Genomic DNA, 12,075 nt, shown 5'->3' with positions numbered 1-12,075 from the left:
GGAGATAGCTTCCTGAGTACTCCCCAACCAGCTGATTGGTCGACTCAATGGCTAATTGATGATTGGAGCTGACCCCGCCCCCTCGTCAAGATACAGCTGTTTCTAATCACCATTGCCACCTGAAGCTATAAAAGCCAGTGTTCTGTTCAGGATGGAGAGATTGAATATTTTGGAGAGAGGATTAGAGAGAGAGAGAGAGATATCATTGTAGGTTGACATTGAATGTTATATAGAGCATTTCTGAGAGAGAGGTTTATGGCTGAGGGGTTAAAGCATATTGGTCGTGAGTATGTACTATGTTAGTTGTTGTTGGTAGCAGCTTTGCTATGTTCTGTGTTTGTTGTTCTTTAGTGACCTGAGTTAGTTTTCTCAGTTTTGTTGTGACGTGGAATGTTTGTTGTTTTGTTTCATTTGTTCCCAGGGGGAAAGGAGAAGGCACTTTGGGAGTGCTTAGGCAAGAGGCCCGCGGGCATACATATACCCGTAGTATATTCATTGTCTAGGCACACTAGGTAAGACCTGGGCGGACCACCCCCTGTATTTTGGTTAGGGCACCAGGTGGTGCTAAGTTAGGTAAGTTAAGTGAGTAGGCAGGTTAGATAGGAGAGGGGGAGCTTTGATATTTACTTTCTTTGCTTTGGATCCGTCCAGCCCCTTTTCCCCATATTACCGTGTAGAAAATAAATCCTAGTAAACGGTAAATTCTGCCTTTTGTCATCCTTTCTCGTACCTACCCACCCATACCTCTGTTGCTTCACGGGGAGTTGATTTGCAGCAGGGTGTTGCGTTCCCTCTTCTTAGAGGCGTGCGTAACAACGACACCATTCTGTATACTTCTGGCCCTTCTTTGGACACTGTGTTTTATGGCTGCAGGCCGGTGTCGGGATCAATATGACAACAGCCAGTCCAAGTGCAGGGCGCCAAATTCAAAATATATTTTTTAGAAATATTTAACTTTCACACAGTAACAAGTCCAATACAGCAAATGAAAGATAAACATCTTGTGAATCCAGCCAACATGTCCGATTTTTAAAATGTTTTACAGCGAAAACAACACGTATATTTATGTTAGCTCACCACCAAATACAAAAAAGCACAGACATTTTTCACAGCACAGGTGGCTTGCACAAAACCAACCAAACAACTTCATCAGATGACATGTTATACAATAAATCTATGTTTTGTTCGAAAAATTTGCATATTTGAGGTATAAATCATAGTTTTACATTGCAGCTACAATCGGAAATAGCACCGAAGCAGCTAGAACAATTACAGAGACCAAATTGAAATACCTAAATACTCATATAACATTTACGAAAAATACATGGTGTACAGCAAATGAAAGACAAACATCTTGTGAATCCAGCCAATATTTCCGATTCTTTAAGTGTTTTACAGCGAAAACACAATATAGCATTATATTGGCTTCCAATAGCCAACCACACAGCTACATTGATTCAAGGCAACAGTAGCGATAGCGACAAAACCAGCAAAAGATATTAATTATTTCACTAACCTTTATAAACTTCATCAGATGACAGTCCTATAACATCATATTACACAATACATATATGGTTTGTTCGAAAATGTGCATATTTAGAGCCGAAATCCGTGGTTATACATTGTGAAAACCTAGCAAATATTTTCCAGAATCTCCGGATATATTTCTGACACTCACCTATTCTGACCAAATAACTAATCATAAACGTTACTAAAAAATACTTGTTGTACAGCAAATGATAGATACACTAGTTCTTAATGCAATCGCCGTGTTAGAATTCTAAAAATAACTTTAGTACGACATGCAGCTTACGTTATAGCGAGACAGTGCCAGAAATCAAGGCGGAAAACGCAACAACACATTTTCGACAAATAGGAAATAACATCATAAATTGGTCCTACTTTTGTTGAGCTTCCATCAGAATCTTGTACAAGTGGTCCTTTGTCCAGAACAATCGTTGTTTGGATTTAGAATGTCCTTTTTCCCTCTCGAATTAGCAAGCAAACTTGCCAAGTGGCGCGAAGCTGTCCATCGTCAACAAACGCAGAGAACGGAACACGCCAAAACTCCCGAAAAAATTTCAATAATCTGATTAAACTATATTGAACAAACATACTTTACGATATTGTCACATTTATCAAATAAAATCAAAGCCGGAGATATTAGCCGTCTATAACAAAAGCTTTTCAGAAGCCAATGCGGAAGTCCTTTCCGCATCTTCCTGAACAAAGGAAATTGGGGTCCTGTCATTCCAAGCTCTCTCTTTTGACCATAGAAAGAGATTGAGACCCCATTTCACCTCTCACAGCCTATTGACATCTAGTGGAAGGCGTATGAATTGCATGTATACTAATAGATTTCAAGCAGATTAATAGGGAGGCCCAGGAACAGAGCCTCGATTTCAGATTTTTCACTTTCTGACAGGAAGTTTGCTGCAAAATGAGTTCTGTTTTACTCACAGATATAATTCAAACGGTTTTAGAAACTTGAGTGTTTTCTATCCAATAGTAATAATAATATGCATATTGTACGAGCAAGAATTGAGTACGAGGCCGTTTGAAATGGCCACCTTTTATCCAAGCTACTCAATACTGCCCCTGCAGCCATAAGAAGTTAACAACCCTCCAGACGAGCTTCAATGCCATACAACTCTCCATCCGTGGCCTCCAACTGCTCTTAAATACAAGTAAAACTAAATGCATGCTCTTCAACCGATCGCTGCCTGCACCTTCCCGCCCGTCCAGAGTAGTGATTCTGACTTAGAATATGTGGACAACTACAAATACCTAGGTGTCTGGTTAGACTGTAAACTCTCCTTACAGACTCATATTAAACATCTCCAATCCAAAGTTAAATCTAGAATTGGCTTCCTATTTTGCAACAAAGCATCCTTCACCCATGCTGCCAAACATATCGGTAAGACTGACCATCTTACCGATGCTCGTCTTCGGTGATGTCATTTACAAAATAGCCTCCAACACCCTACTCAACAAATTGGATGCAGTCTATCACAGTGCCATTCGTTTTGTCACCAAAGCCCCATATACTACCCACCACTGCGACCTGTACGCTCTCGTTGGCTGGCCCTCACTTGATACTCGTCGCCAAATCCACTGGCTCCTGGTCATCTACAAGACCCTGCTAGGTAAAGTCCCGCTTTATCTCTGCTCGCTGGTCACCATAGCAGCACCCACCCGTAGCACGCGTTCCAGCAGGTATATCTCACTGGTCACCCCCAAAGCCAATTCCTCCTTTGGCCGCCTCACCTTCCAGTTCTCTGCTGACATTGCCTGGAACAAACTACAAAAATCTCTGAAACTGGAAACACTTATCTCCCTCACTAGCTTTAAGCACCAGCTGTCAGAGCAGCTCACAGATCACTGCACCTGCACATAGCCCATCTATAAATAGCCCAAACAACTACCCCTTCCCCTACTGTATTTATTTATATTGCTCCTTTGCACTCCAGTATTTCTACTTTGCACACTCATCTACTTTCAAATCTACCTTTCCAGTGTTTTAATTGCTACATTGTATTTACTTCGCCACCATGACCTATTTATTGCCTTTACCTCCCTTATCTCACCTCATTTGCTCACATTGTATATAGATTTATTTCTCTACTGTATTAATGACTGTATGTTTGTTTTACTCCATGTGTAACTGTGTTGTTATATGTGTCAAACTGCTTTGCTTTATCTTGGCCAGGTCGCAGTTGTAAATGAGAACTTGTTCTCAACTTGCCTACCTGGTTAAATAAAGGTGAAATAAATAAATATGTGACTAACATAAATGGAATAATGTGTCCCTGAACTAAGGGGGTGTCAAATCAAAAGTTACAGTCAGTATCTGGTTTTGCCACATGCTGCATTAAGTGCTGCAGTGCATCTCCTCCTCATGGACTGCACCATATTTGCCAGTTCTTGCTGTGAGATGTTACCCCACTCTTCCACCAAGGCACCTGCAAGTTCCCGGACATTTCTGGGGGGAATGGCCCTAGCTCTCAACCTCCGATCAAACAGGTCCCAAAAGTGCTCAATGGGATTGAGATCCGGGCTCTTCGCAGGCCATGGCAGAACACTGACATGCACAAATTGAGCATTACGGCTGGTGGCATTGTCATGCTGGAGGGCCATGTCAGGACGAGCCTGCAGGAAGGGTACCACATGAGGGAGGAGGATGTCTTCTCTGTAACGCACAGCGTTGAGATTGCCTGCAATGACAACAAGCTCAGTCCGATGATGCTGTGACACACCCTCCCAGACCATGACGGACCATCCACCTCCAAAACGATCCCGCTCCAGGGTGTAACGCTCATTCCTTCTACGATAAACGTGAATCCGACCATCAGCCCTGGTGAGACAAAACCAGGACTCCTCAGTGAAGAGCATTTTTTGCCAGTCCTGTCTGGTCCAGCGACGGTGGGTTTGTGCCCATAGGTGACATTGTTGCCGGTGACGTCTGGTGAGGTCCTGCCTTACAACAGACCTGCAAGCCCTCAGTCCAGCCTCTCTCAGCCTTTTGCGGACTGTCTGAACACTGATGGAGGGATTGTGCATTCCTGGTGTAACTCTGGCAGTTGTTGTTACCATCCTGTACCTGTCCTTTAGGTGTGATGTTCGTATGTACAGATCTTGTGCAAGTGTTGTTACACGTGGTCTGCCACTGCGAGGACAATCAGCTGTTCGTCCTGTCACCCTGTAGCGCTGTCTTAGGCGTCTCACAGTACGGACATTGCAATTTATTGCCCTGGCCACATCTGCAGTCCTCAGGCCTCCTTGCAGCATGCCTAAGGCACGTTCACGCAAATGAGCAGGGCATCTTTCTTTTGGTGTTTTTCAGAGTCAGTAGAAAGGCCTCTTTAGTGTCCCAAGTTTTCATAACTGTGACCTTAATTGCCTACTATCTGTAAGCTGTTAGTGTCATAACGATCGTTCCACAGGTGCATGTTCATTAATTGTTTATGGTTCATTGAACAAGCATGGGAAACAGTGTTTAAATCCTTTACAATGAAGACCTGTGAAGTTATTTAGATTTTTACGAATTATCTTTGAAGACAGTGTCCTGAAAAAGGGATATTTCTTTTTTTGCAGAGTTTAGATAAGCACTTTTCGTAATTCAATAGCTCAGACACGAGACGTATGTGGCAGGGTCTACAGACAATCACGGACTACAAATGGAAAACCAGCCACTTCGCAGACACCGACATCTTGCTTCCGGACAAGCTAAACACCTTCTTCGCCCGCTTTAAGGATAACACAGTGCCACCGACGCAGCCCGCTACCAAGGACTGTGGGCTCTCCTTCTCCGTGGCCGACGTGAGTAAGACATTTAAGCGTGTTAGCCTTCACAAGGGTCCTCAGAGCATGCGCAGACCAGCTGGCTGGAATGTTTAAGGACATATTCAATCTCTCCCTATCCCAGTCTACTGTCCCCATATGCTTAAGATGTCCACCATTGTTCCTGTACGCAAGAAAGCAAAGGTAACATAACTAAATGACTATCGCCAAGTAGCACTCACTTATGCCATCATGAAGTGCTTTGAGTGACTAGTCAAGGCCCATATCACCTCTACCTTACCTGACACCCTAGACCCACTTCAATTTGCTTACTGCCCCAATAGATCCACAGACGATGCAATCGCCATCGCGCTGCGCACTGCCCTATTCCGTCTGGAGAAGAGGAATACCTATGTAAGAATGCTGTTCATTGACTATAGCTCAGCATTCAACACCAACGTACCCTCCAAGCTCATCATTAAGCTTGAGGCCCTGGGTCTGAACCCCGCCCCGTGCAACTGAGTCCTGGACTTCCTGACGGGCCGCCCCTGTGGTGGTGAAGGTAGGAAAAAACACTGATACTCAACACTGGGGCCCCACAAGGATGCATGCCCAGCCCCCTCGTGTACTCCCTGTCCACCCATGACTGCCTGGCCACGCACACCTCCAACTCAATCATCAAGTTTGCAGATAACACAACAGCAGTAGGCCTGATTACCAACAATGACGAGACAGCCTACAGGGAGGAGGTGAGGGCCCTGGGAGTGTGGTGCAAGGAAAACAACCTCTCGCTCAACGTCAACAAAACAAAGGAGCTGATTGTGGACTTCAGGAAACAGCAGCGGGAGCACCCCCCTATCCACATCAAAGGGACTGCACTGGAGAAGGTGGAAAGCTTCAAGTGAAAATACAGATACTAATTTTAGAAAGTAGAATCTAAACTTGATATAGGGTACTGTGGGTGGGGTCACAGTAATTAAAAGAAGAGTGATAATGAAAAAAGCTAAGCAGAGCATGCCCTGAGCTTGTGGATAGGCAGTACTGGAGTAAACTTGGAGCGGGAGAGAATGCCAACACATTTTTTTTCAAATGACCGACTCCACATTTGACCACTTATATACTCTGGCATTCAATTTCAGCCCTGCTTTAGGCTATTAAAGAACTGTAAATTAATAATCATTTCTATGGGTGGAATCAGTGAATGAATGGGTGCAACAACCTTTGCACGGTCTGACAAGCTGCATAACGAATGAGGCCTAATTAGACAAATTAAAATTAAGTACACGAAACGAGATGAGTCATTCCATTTTTTTTGTTTACTAAGACGTTCAAATTAGATACTAAGACTTTCAAACAAGATAATTCCAAGAGACTACGTTTTTATACATATTTTTGTCTTAGGCTTCAGAGCTTCTGTAATAGAACCATATGAGTTATTTATTTGTATTATGAAAGCCTTTAAAAGCATTGTCCTGTCCACCTCTCACCTGTCCTGTGTGTTTGTCAACCAGGTGGAAGACCGTATCTTGCTTGGGGTCCCAGTAGAACCCCTCACAGATGCTCTCCCCCCTCTTCTTGGCTTTGATGATCTTCAGCGGGTCCATTTTGATAGGCTGCTCTATGAATACCACATAGTTCTCTGACATGGCTACAGGAAGAAGGGAAGAGACATGTGAAATACATTGTTTTCATTGGGGATGGGGTCGATTTGAATGAATGGTTTTTCATTTTTTCTATTCAAATCACTTCCTGAATTGACTTTCATTTATATATTGTTTTGCTACAGAAAGAGAGGAAGAGATACATATACCTGTAAATACACCCCACCCATTTTCACAATGATTGTCATTGCTAAAATAGCATTATGTAGTGACATTGTAAGATTATGTGTACATGAGTATAAGGAGGGTTAAGGGCAGAGGAACCTCCCTTTCTGGCTTTCTGTCAAGTTAAAATGAGACTTGGAAGTTTGACACTTAAGTCAGGGTACATTTAGTTCCTTAAGGATATGATAGAGACGTACAGTGACAATATCTAAGGGAAGTCATGGAATGTATTCCTGATGGCGCCATATTCCTTATATAGTGCGCTACTTCTGACCAGCCCTGATCAAAATAAGTGTACTATAAATGGAAAAGGGTGCTATTTGGAACACAACATGGTTATGTTTTGGCTCTTATTGCATAGGTATTGCATGAAGTGTTTGATAAGTTTACCGAAGCTGTGGAAGTAGGAGGGCCTGGCCTTGTCTACAGGGACAATAGAGCACAGCACTTTGGCCCCCTCCAGGGTTTCCTCAGGGTTGTTCTTCATAGGGGGCACTTTGATTATGTTATACAAGGCACCTAAAATGACAGGGACACAGTTAGTACACAACCTCTCACAGTGTTGTAATACTGTGCCACAACACTGGTGTGTATACAAGAAATTATCATCTAAACTTACAGGAACACTGTTTCTACACAACCTGTCACCCTGTGATATTGTGTCAGAGCCACATAAAACACACACTTGTATATAAACAAGAAATAGTTGCATATAAATATAATTAATTTATTGTATTTAAGTACCGTGAATAATATGTTGTCGGAAATGAACAACCAGTGTGTGCTCATTGCTCAACACAGATGACGCCAATGTTGTCTGAGGTTTTCAGCTTGGTATGTTTGAGGAGGATAATTACCCCCTCACCCATCTGAGCTCATAGACATAAATAAAACTCATATAATATCTCTTACTGGTTTAAAATCAGCACTATTACTTCTGTCTTGAGTCACACTCAGGAGGTTTAAGATGCAGTAATAGACAGACTTATACTGTATATTACAATACTGCCTCACCATTTTATGCCTCCTGCACCATACCAGTGTCTACATTTTTGAAAATAGTAATAACAAAATGGACCTATGTTGTCAAAGTTAAGAAGTGGTGAAGTGCCCCGTTAAGTGAACTTGATGAAAAACCAATCAGGACTATACAGTGCTATCATTTTGATCGTATATGCTCCTAAATATTTTGCTGTCCTACCAGGAATTTTAATTTGGGAGCAGAAATTATAATAATCACACAACATTTAGTAGGTCCCCTACCAAAATTAATTTGTTGCGGCAACCTTCCCGCAAGTTTGTGGCAAATTTGCTGCACACTAAATAGTGTGCCACAAAATGTTGCCAGAAGTTTGCAAACTTTTGCCACTAGTGGTAAATCTGTGGCAAAGCTTTGGCAACAATAATGTTTATTGCTACTAGTGGCAAAACGTTCGCCAGAGTTTATTTCTGACATTCAAATAGAATCTTGAAAGATTTGCTTATGTTGCAAACCTGTCGCAACAACATTTATTGCCTCTAGTTGAAAACAGTGTACCAGAAGCCGTGATTAGGAAAGACGTGGAGGGAGGTTGAGATGGCTGGAGCAGAAGTGTTCTTTTTTAATGCTGAAAGTGCGTCAAGTACAGTTAATGAGAAAGATGAGTGGACAACTGTGATCCAAAAATGAAAAAAAAATTGTGGAAAATGAGTCAGATGAATTGTTGCTTGTTTGAGTATGTTTTTTGGATAAGGATGTACATTTGGGAAACCCTTTTGAAGTCACAAAGATGGTAAAGGCGGCACTGATAAAAGTGGAATAAGCAGGAGTGGTTCAGTATGGTGTTGATATTGTGTATCTAAAGAGCAAAAAGAGTGAGTGTGCATTGTGGCTCACAAAATTATTCGATGCATGAAGTGGACAGCTTTGATTTTCGGAGCAGGGCACCGGTAAAAAGTGTTATCTCTGGCGCGTCCTTTGGATATTGATAATCAATATCTTAGGCAAAAAAATCCTAGTGTAGTTAATGCACGTTGCTTAACCCTTACAGGTCATGGGAAAAGGGAGCAAAGTTTATCTGTATTATTTATGAAGAGTATCTACCAGCCTATGTAAAGCTGGGAAATGTAGTTGAAGTCGGACGTTTACATACACCTTAGCCAAATACAGTCGTGGCCAAACGTTTTGAGAATGACACAAATATTAATTTCCACAAAGTTTGCTGCTCAGTGTCTTTAGATATTTTTGTCAGATGTTACTATGGAATACTGAAGTATAATTACAAGCATTTCATAAGTGTCAAAGGCTTTTATTGACAATTACATAAAGTTGATGCAAAGAATCAATATTTGCAGTGTTGACCCTTCTTTTTCAAGACCTCTGCAATCCGCCCTGGCATGCTGTCAATTAACTTCTGGGCCACATCCTGACTGATGGCAGCCCATTCTTGCAGAATCAATGCTTGGAGTTTGTCAGAATTTGTAGGTTTTTGTTTGTCCACCCGCCTCTTGAAGATTGACCACAAGTTCTCAATGGGATTAAGGTCTGGGGAGTTTCCTGGCCATTGACCCAAAAATATTGATGTTTTGTTCCCTGAGCCACTTAGTTCACTTTTGCCTTATGGCACCAAACTGTTCCTGGATGGTTGGGAGAAGTTGCTCTTGGAGGATGTGTTGGTACCATTCTTTATTCATGGTTGTGTTCTTAGGCAAAATTATGAGTGAGCCCACTCCCTTGGCTGAGAAGTAACCCCACACATGAATGGTCTCAGGATGCTTTACTGTTGGCATGACACAGGACTGATGGTAGTGCTTACCTTGTCTTCTCCGGACAAGCTTTTTTCCGGATGCCCCAAACAATCGGAAAGGGGATTCATTAGAGAAAATGACTTTACCACAGTCCTCAGCAGTGGTAGTCACTTTGGACTTTGGAGTCCAATCCCTGTACCTTTTGCAGAATATCAGTCTGTCCCTGATGTTTTTCCTGGAGAGAAGTGGCTTCTTTGCTGCCCTTCTTGACACCAGGGCATCCCCCAAAAGTCTTCGCCTCACTTCACCTCTGTACTGGTGGTGCCCCAATCCCGCAGCTGAATCAACTTTAGGAGACGGTCCTGGTGCTTGCTGAACTTTCTTGGGCACCCTGAAGCCTGCTTCACAACAATTGAACCGCTCTCCTTGAAGTTCTTGATGATCCGATAAATGGTTGATTTAGGTGCAATCTTAATGGCAGCAATATCCTTGCTTGTGAATCCCTTTTTGTGCAATGATGCAATGATGACGGCACGTGTTTCCTTGCAGGTAACCATGTTTGACAGAGAAAGAACAATGATTCCAAGCACCACACTCCTTTTGAAGCTTCCAGTCTGTTATTTGAACTCAATCAGCATGACAGAGTGATCTCCAGCCTTGTCCTCGTCAACACTCACACCTGTGTTAAAGAGAAAATCACTGACATGATGTCAGCTGGTCCTTTTGTGGCAGGGCTGAAATGCAGTGGAAATGTTTTTTGGGGACTCAGTTCATTTGCATGGCAAGGAGGGACTTTGGAATTAATTGCAATTCATCTGATCACTCTTCATAACATGATGGCAAATTGCCATCATACAAATTGAGGCAGCAGACTTTGTGAAAAATAATATTTGTGTCATTCTCAAAACTTTTGGCCACGACTGTACATTTAAACTCAGTTTTTCACAATTCCTGACATTTAATCCTAGAAAATATTCACTGTCTTAGGTCAGTTAGGATCACCAATTTATTTTAAGAATGTGAAATGTCAGAATGGGAGAATTATTTATTTTAGCTTTTATTTATTTTATGAAATCCCCAGTGGGTCAGAAGTTTATATACACTCAGTTAGAATTTGGTGGCATTGCCTTTAAATTGTTTACCTTGGGTAAAACGTTTTGGGTAGCCTTCCAAAAGCTTCCCACTGTAAGTTGGGTGAATTTTGGCCCATTACTCCTGACAGAGCAGGTGTAACTGAGTCAGGTTTGTAGGCATCCTTGCTCGCACACGCTTTTTCAGTTCTACCTACACAATTTATATGGGATTGAGGTCAGGGCTTTGTGATGGCCACTCCAATACCTTGACTTCGTTGTCCTTAAGCCATTTTGCCACAACTTTGGAAGTATGCTTGGGGTCATTGTCCATTTGGAAGACCCATTTGCGACCAAGCTTTAACTTCCTGACTGATGTCTTGAGATGTTGCTTCACGATATCCACATAATTTTGCTTCCTCATCATGCCATCTATTTTGTGAAGTGCACCAGTCCCTCACGCATCAAATCACCCCCACAACATGATGCTGCCACCCCTGTGCTTCACGGTTGGGATGGTGTTCTTCGGCTTGCAAGCATCCCCTTTTTTCCTCCAAACATAATGATGGTCATTATGGCCAAACAGTTCTATTTTTGTTTCATCAGACCAGAGGACATTTCTTTAAAAAGTAGGATATTTGTCCCCATGTGCAGTTGCCAACCGTAGTCTTACTTTTTTATGGTGGTTTTGGAGCAGTGGCTTCTTCCTTGCTGAGAGGCCTTTCAGGTTATGTCGATATAGGACTCATTTTACAGTGGATATAGATACTTTTGTACATGTTTCCTCCAGCATCTTCACAAGGTCCTTTGCTGTTGTTCTGGGATTGATTTTTACTTTTTGCACCAAAGTACGTTCATCTCTAGGAGACAGAACGCGTCTCTTTCCTGAGTGGTGTGACGGTTGTGTGGTACCATGGTGTTTATACTTGTGTACTATTGTTTGTACAGATACACGTGGTACCTCCAGGCCTTTGGAAATTGCTCCCATGAATGAACCAGTCTTGTGGAGGTCTACAATTTATCTTCTGAGGTCTTGGCTGATTTCTTTAGACTTTCCCATGATGTCAAGCAAAGAGGCACTGAGTTTGAAGGTAGGCCTTGAAATACATCCACAGGTACACCTCCAATTGATTCAAATGATGTCAATTAGCCTATCAGAAGCTTCTAAAACT

At 42.3% G+C, this 12,075-nt stretch overlaps 1 protein-coding gene across 3 annotated transcripts in view; it reads right to left on the bottom strand.

Annotated features, from left to right (window-relative positions):
• The window catches only part of LOC139536842 (carotenoid-cleaving dioxygenase, mitochondrial-like), a 99,705-nt gene that overhangs the window by 34,712 nt on the left and 52,918 nt on the right, over positions 1-12,075 (bottom strand). For all 3 annotated transcript variants that reach the window (XM_071337498.1, XM_071337496.1, XM_071337497.1), the window contains 2 exons: positions 7,497-7,625; positions 6,768-6,928 (listed from right to left, as the gene is read on the bottom strand). In XM_071337498.1, the coding sequence (XP_071193599.1) occupies positions 6,768-6,928; positions 7,497-7,625 (290 nt within the window). The remainder of the gene's footprint in view (positions 1-6,767; positions 6,929-7,496; positions 7,626-12,075) is intronic.

This window comes from Salvelinus alpinus, chromosome 13, assembly GCF_045679555.1.
Source record: "Salvelinus alpinus chromosome 13, SLU_Salpinus.1, whole genome shotgun sequence".
In the NCBI taxonomy this organism is placed as follows: Eukaryota; Metazoa; Chordata; class Actinopteri; order Salmoniformes; family Salmonidae; genus Salvelinus; species Salvelinus alpinus.
The sequence above is the reverse complement of the archived record's forward strand: the minus strand, read 5'-3'. Positions and strand labels throughout refer to the sequence as shown.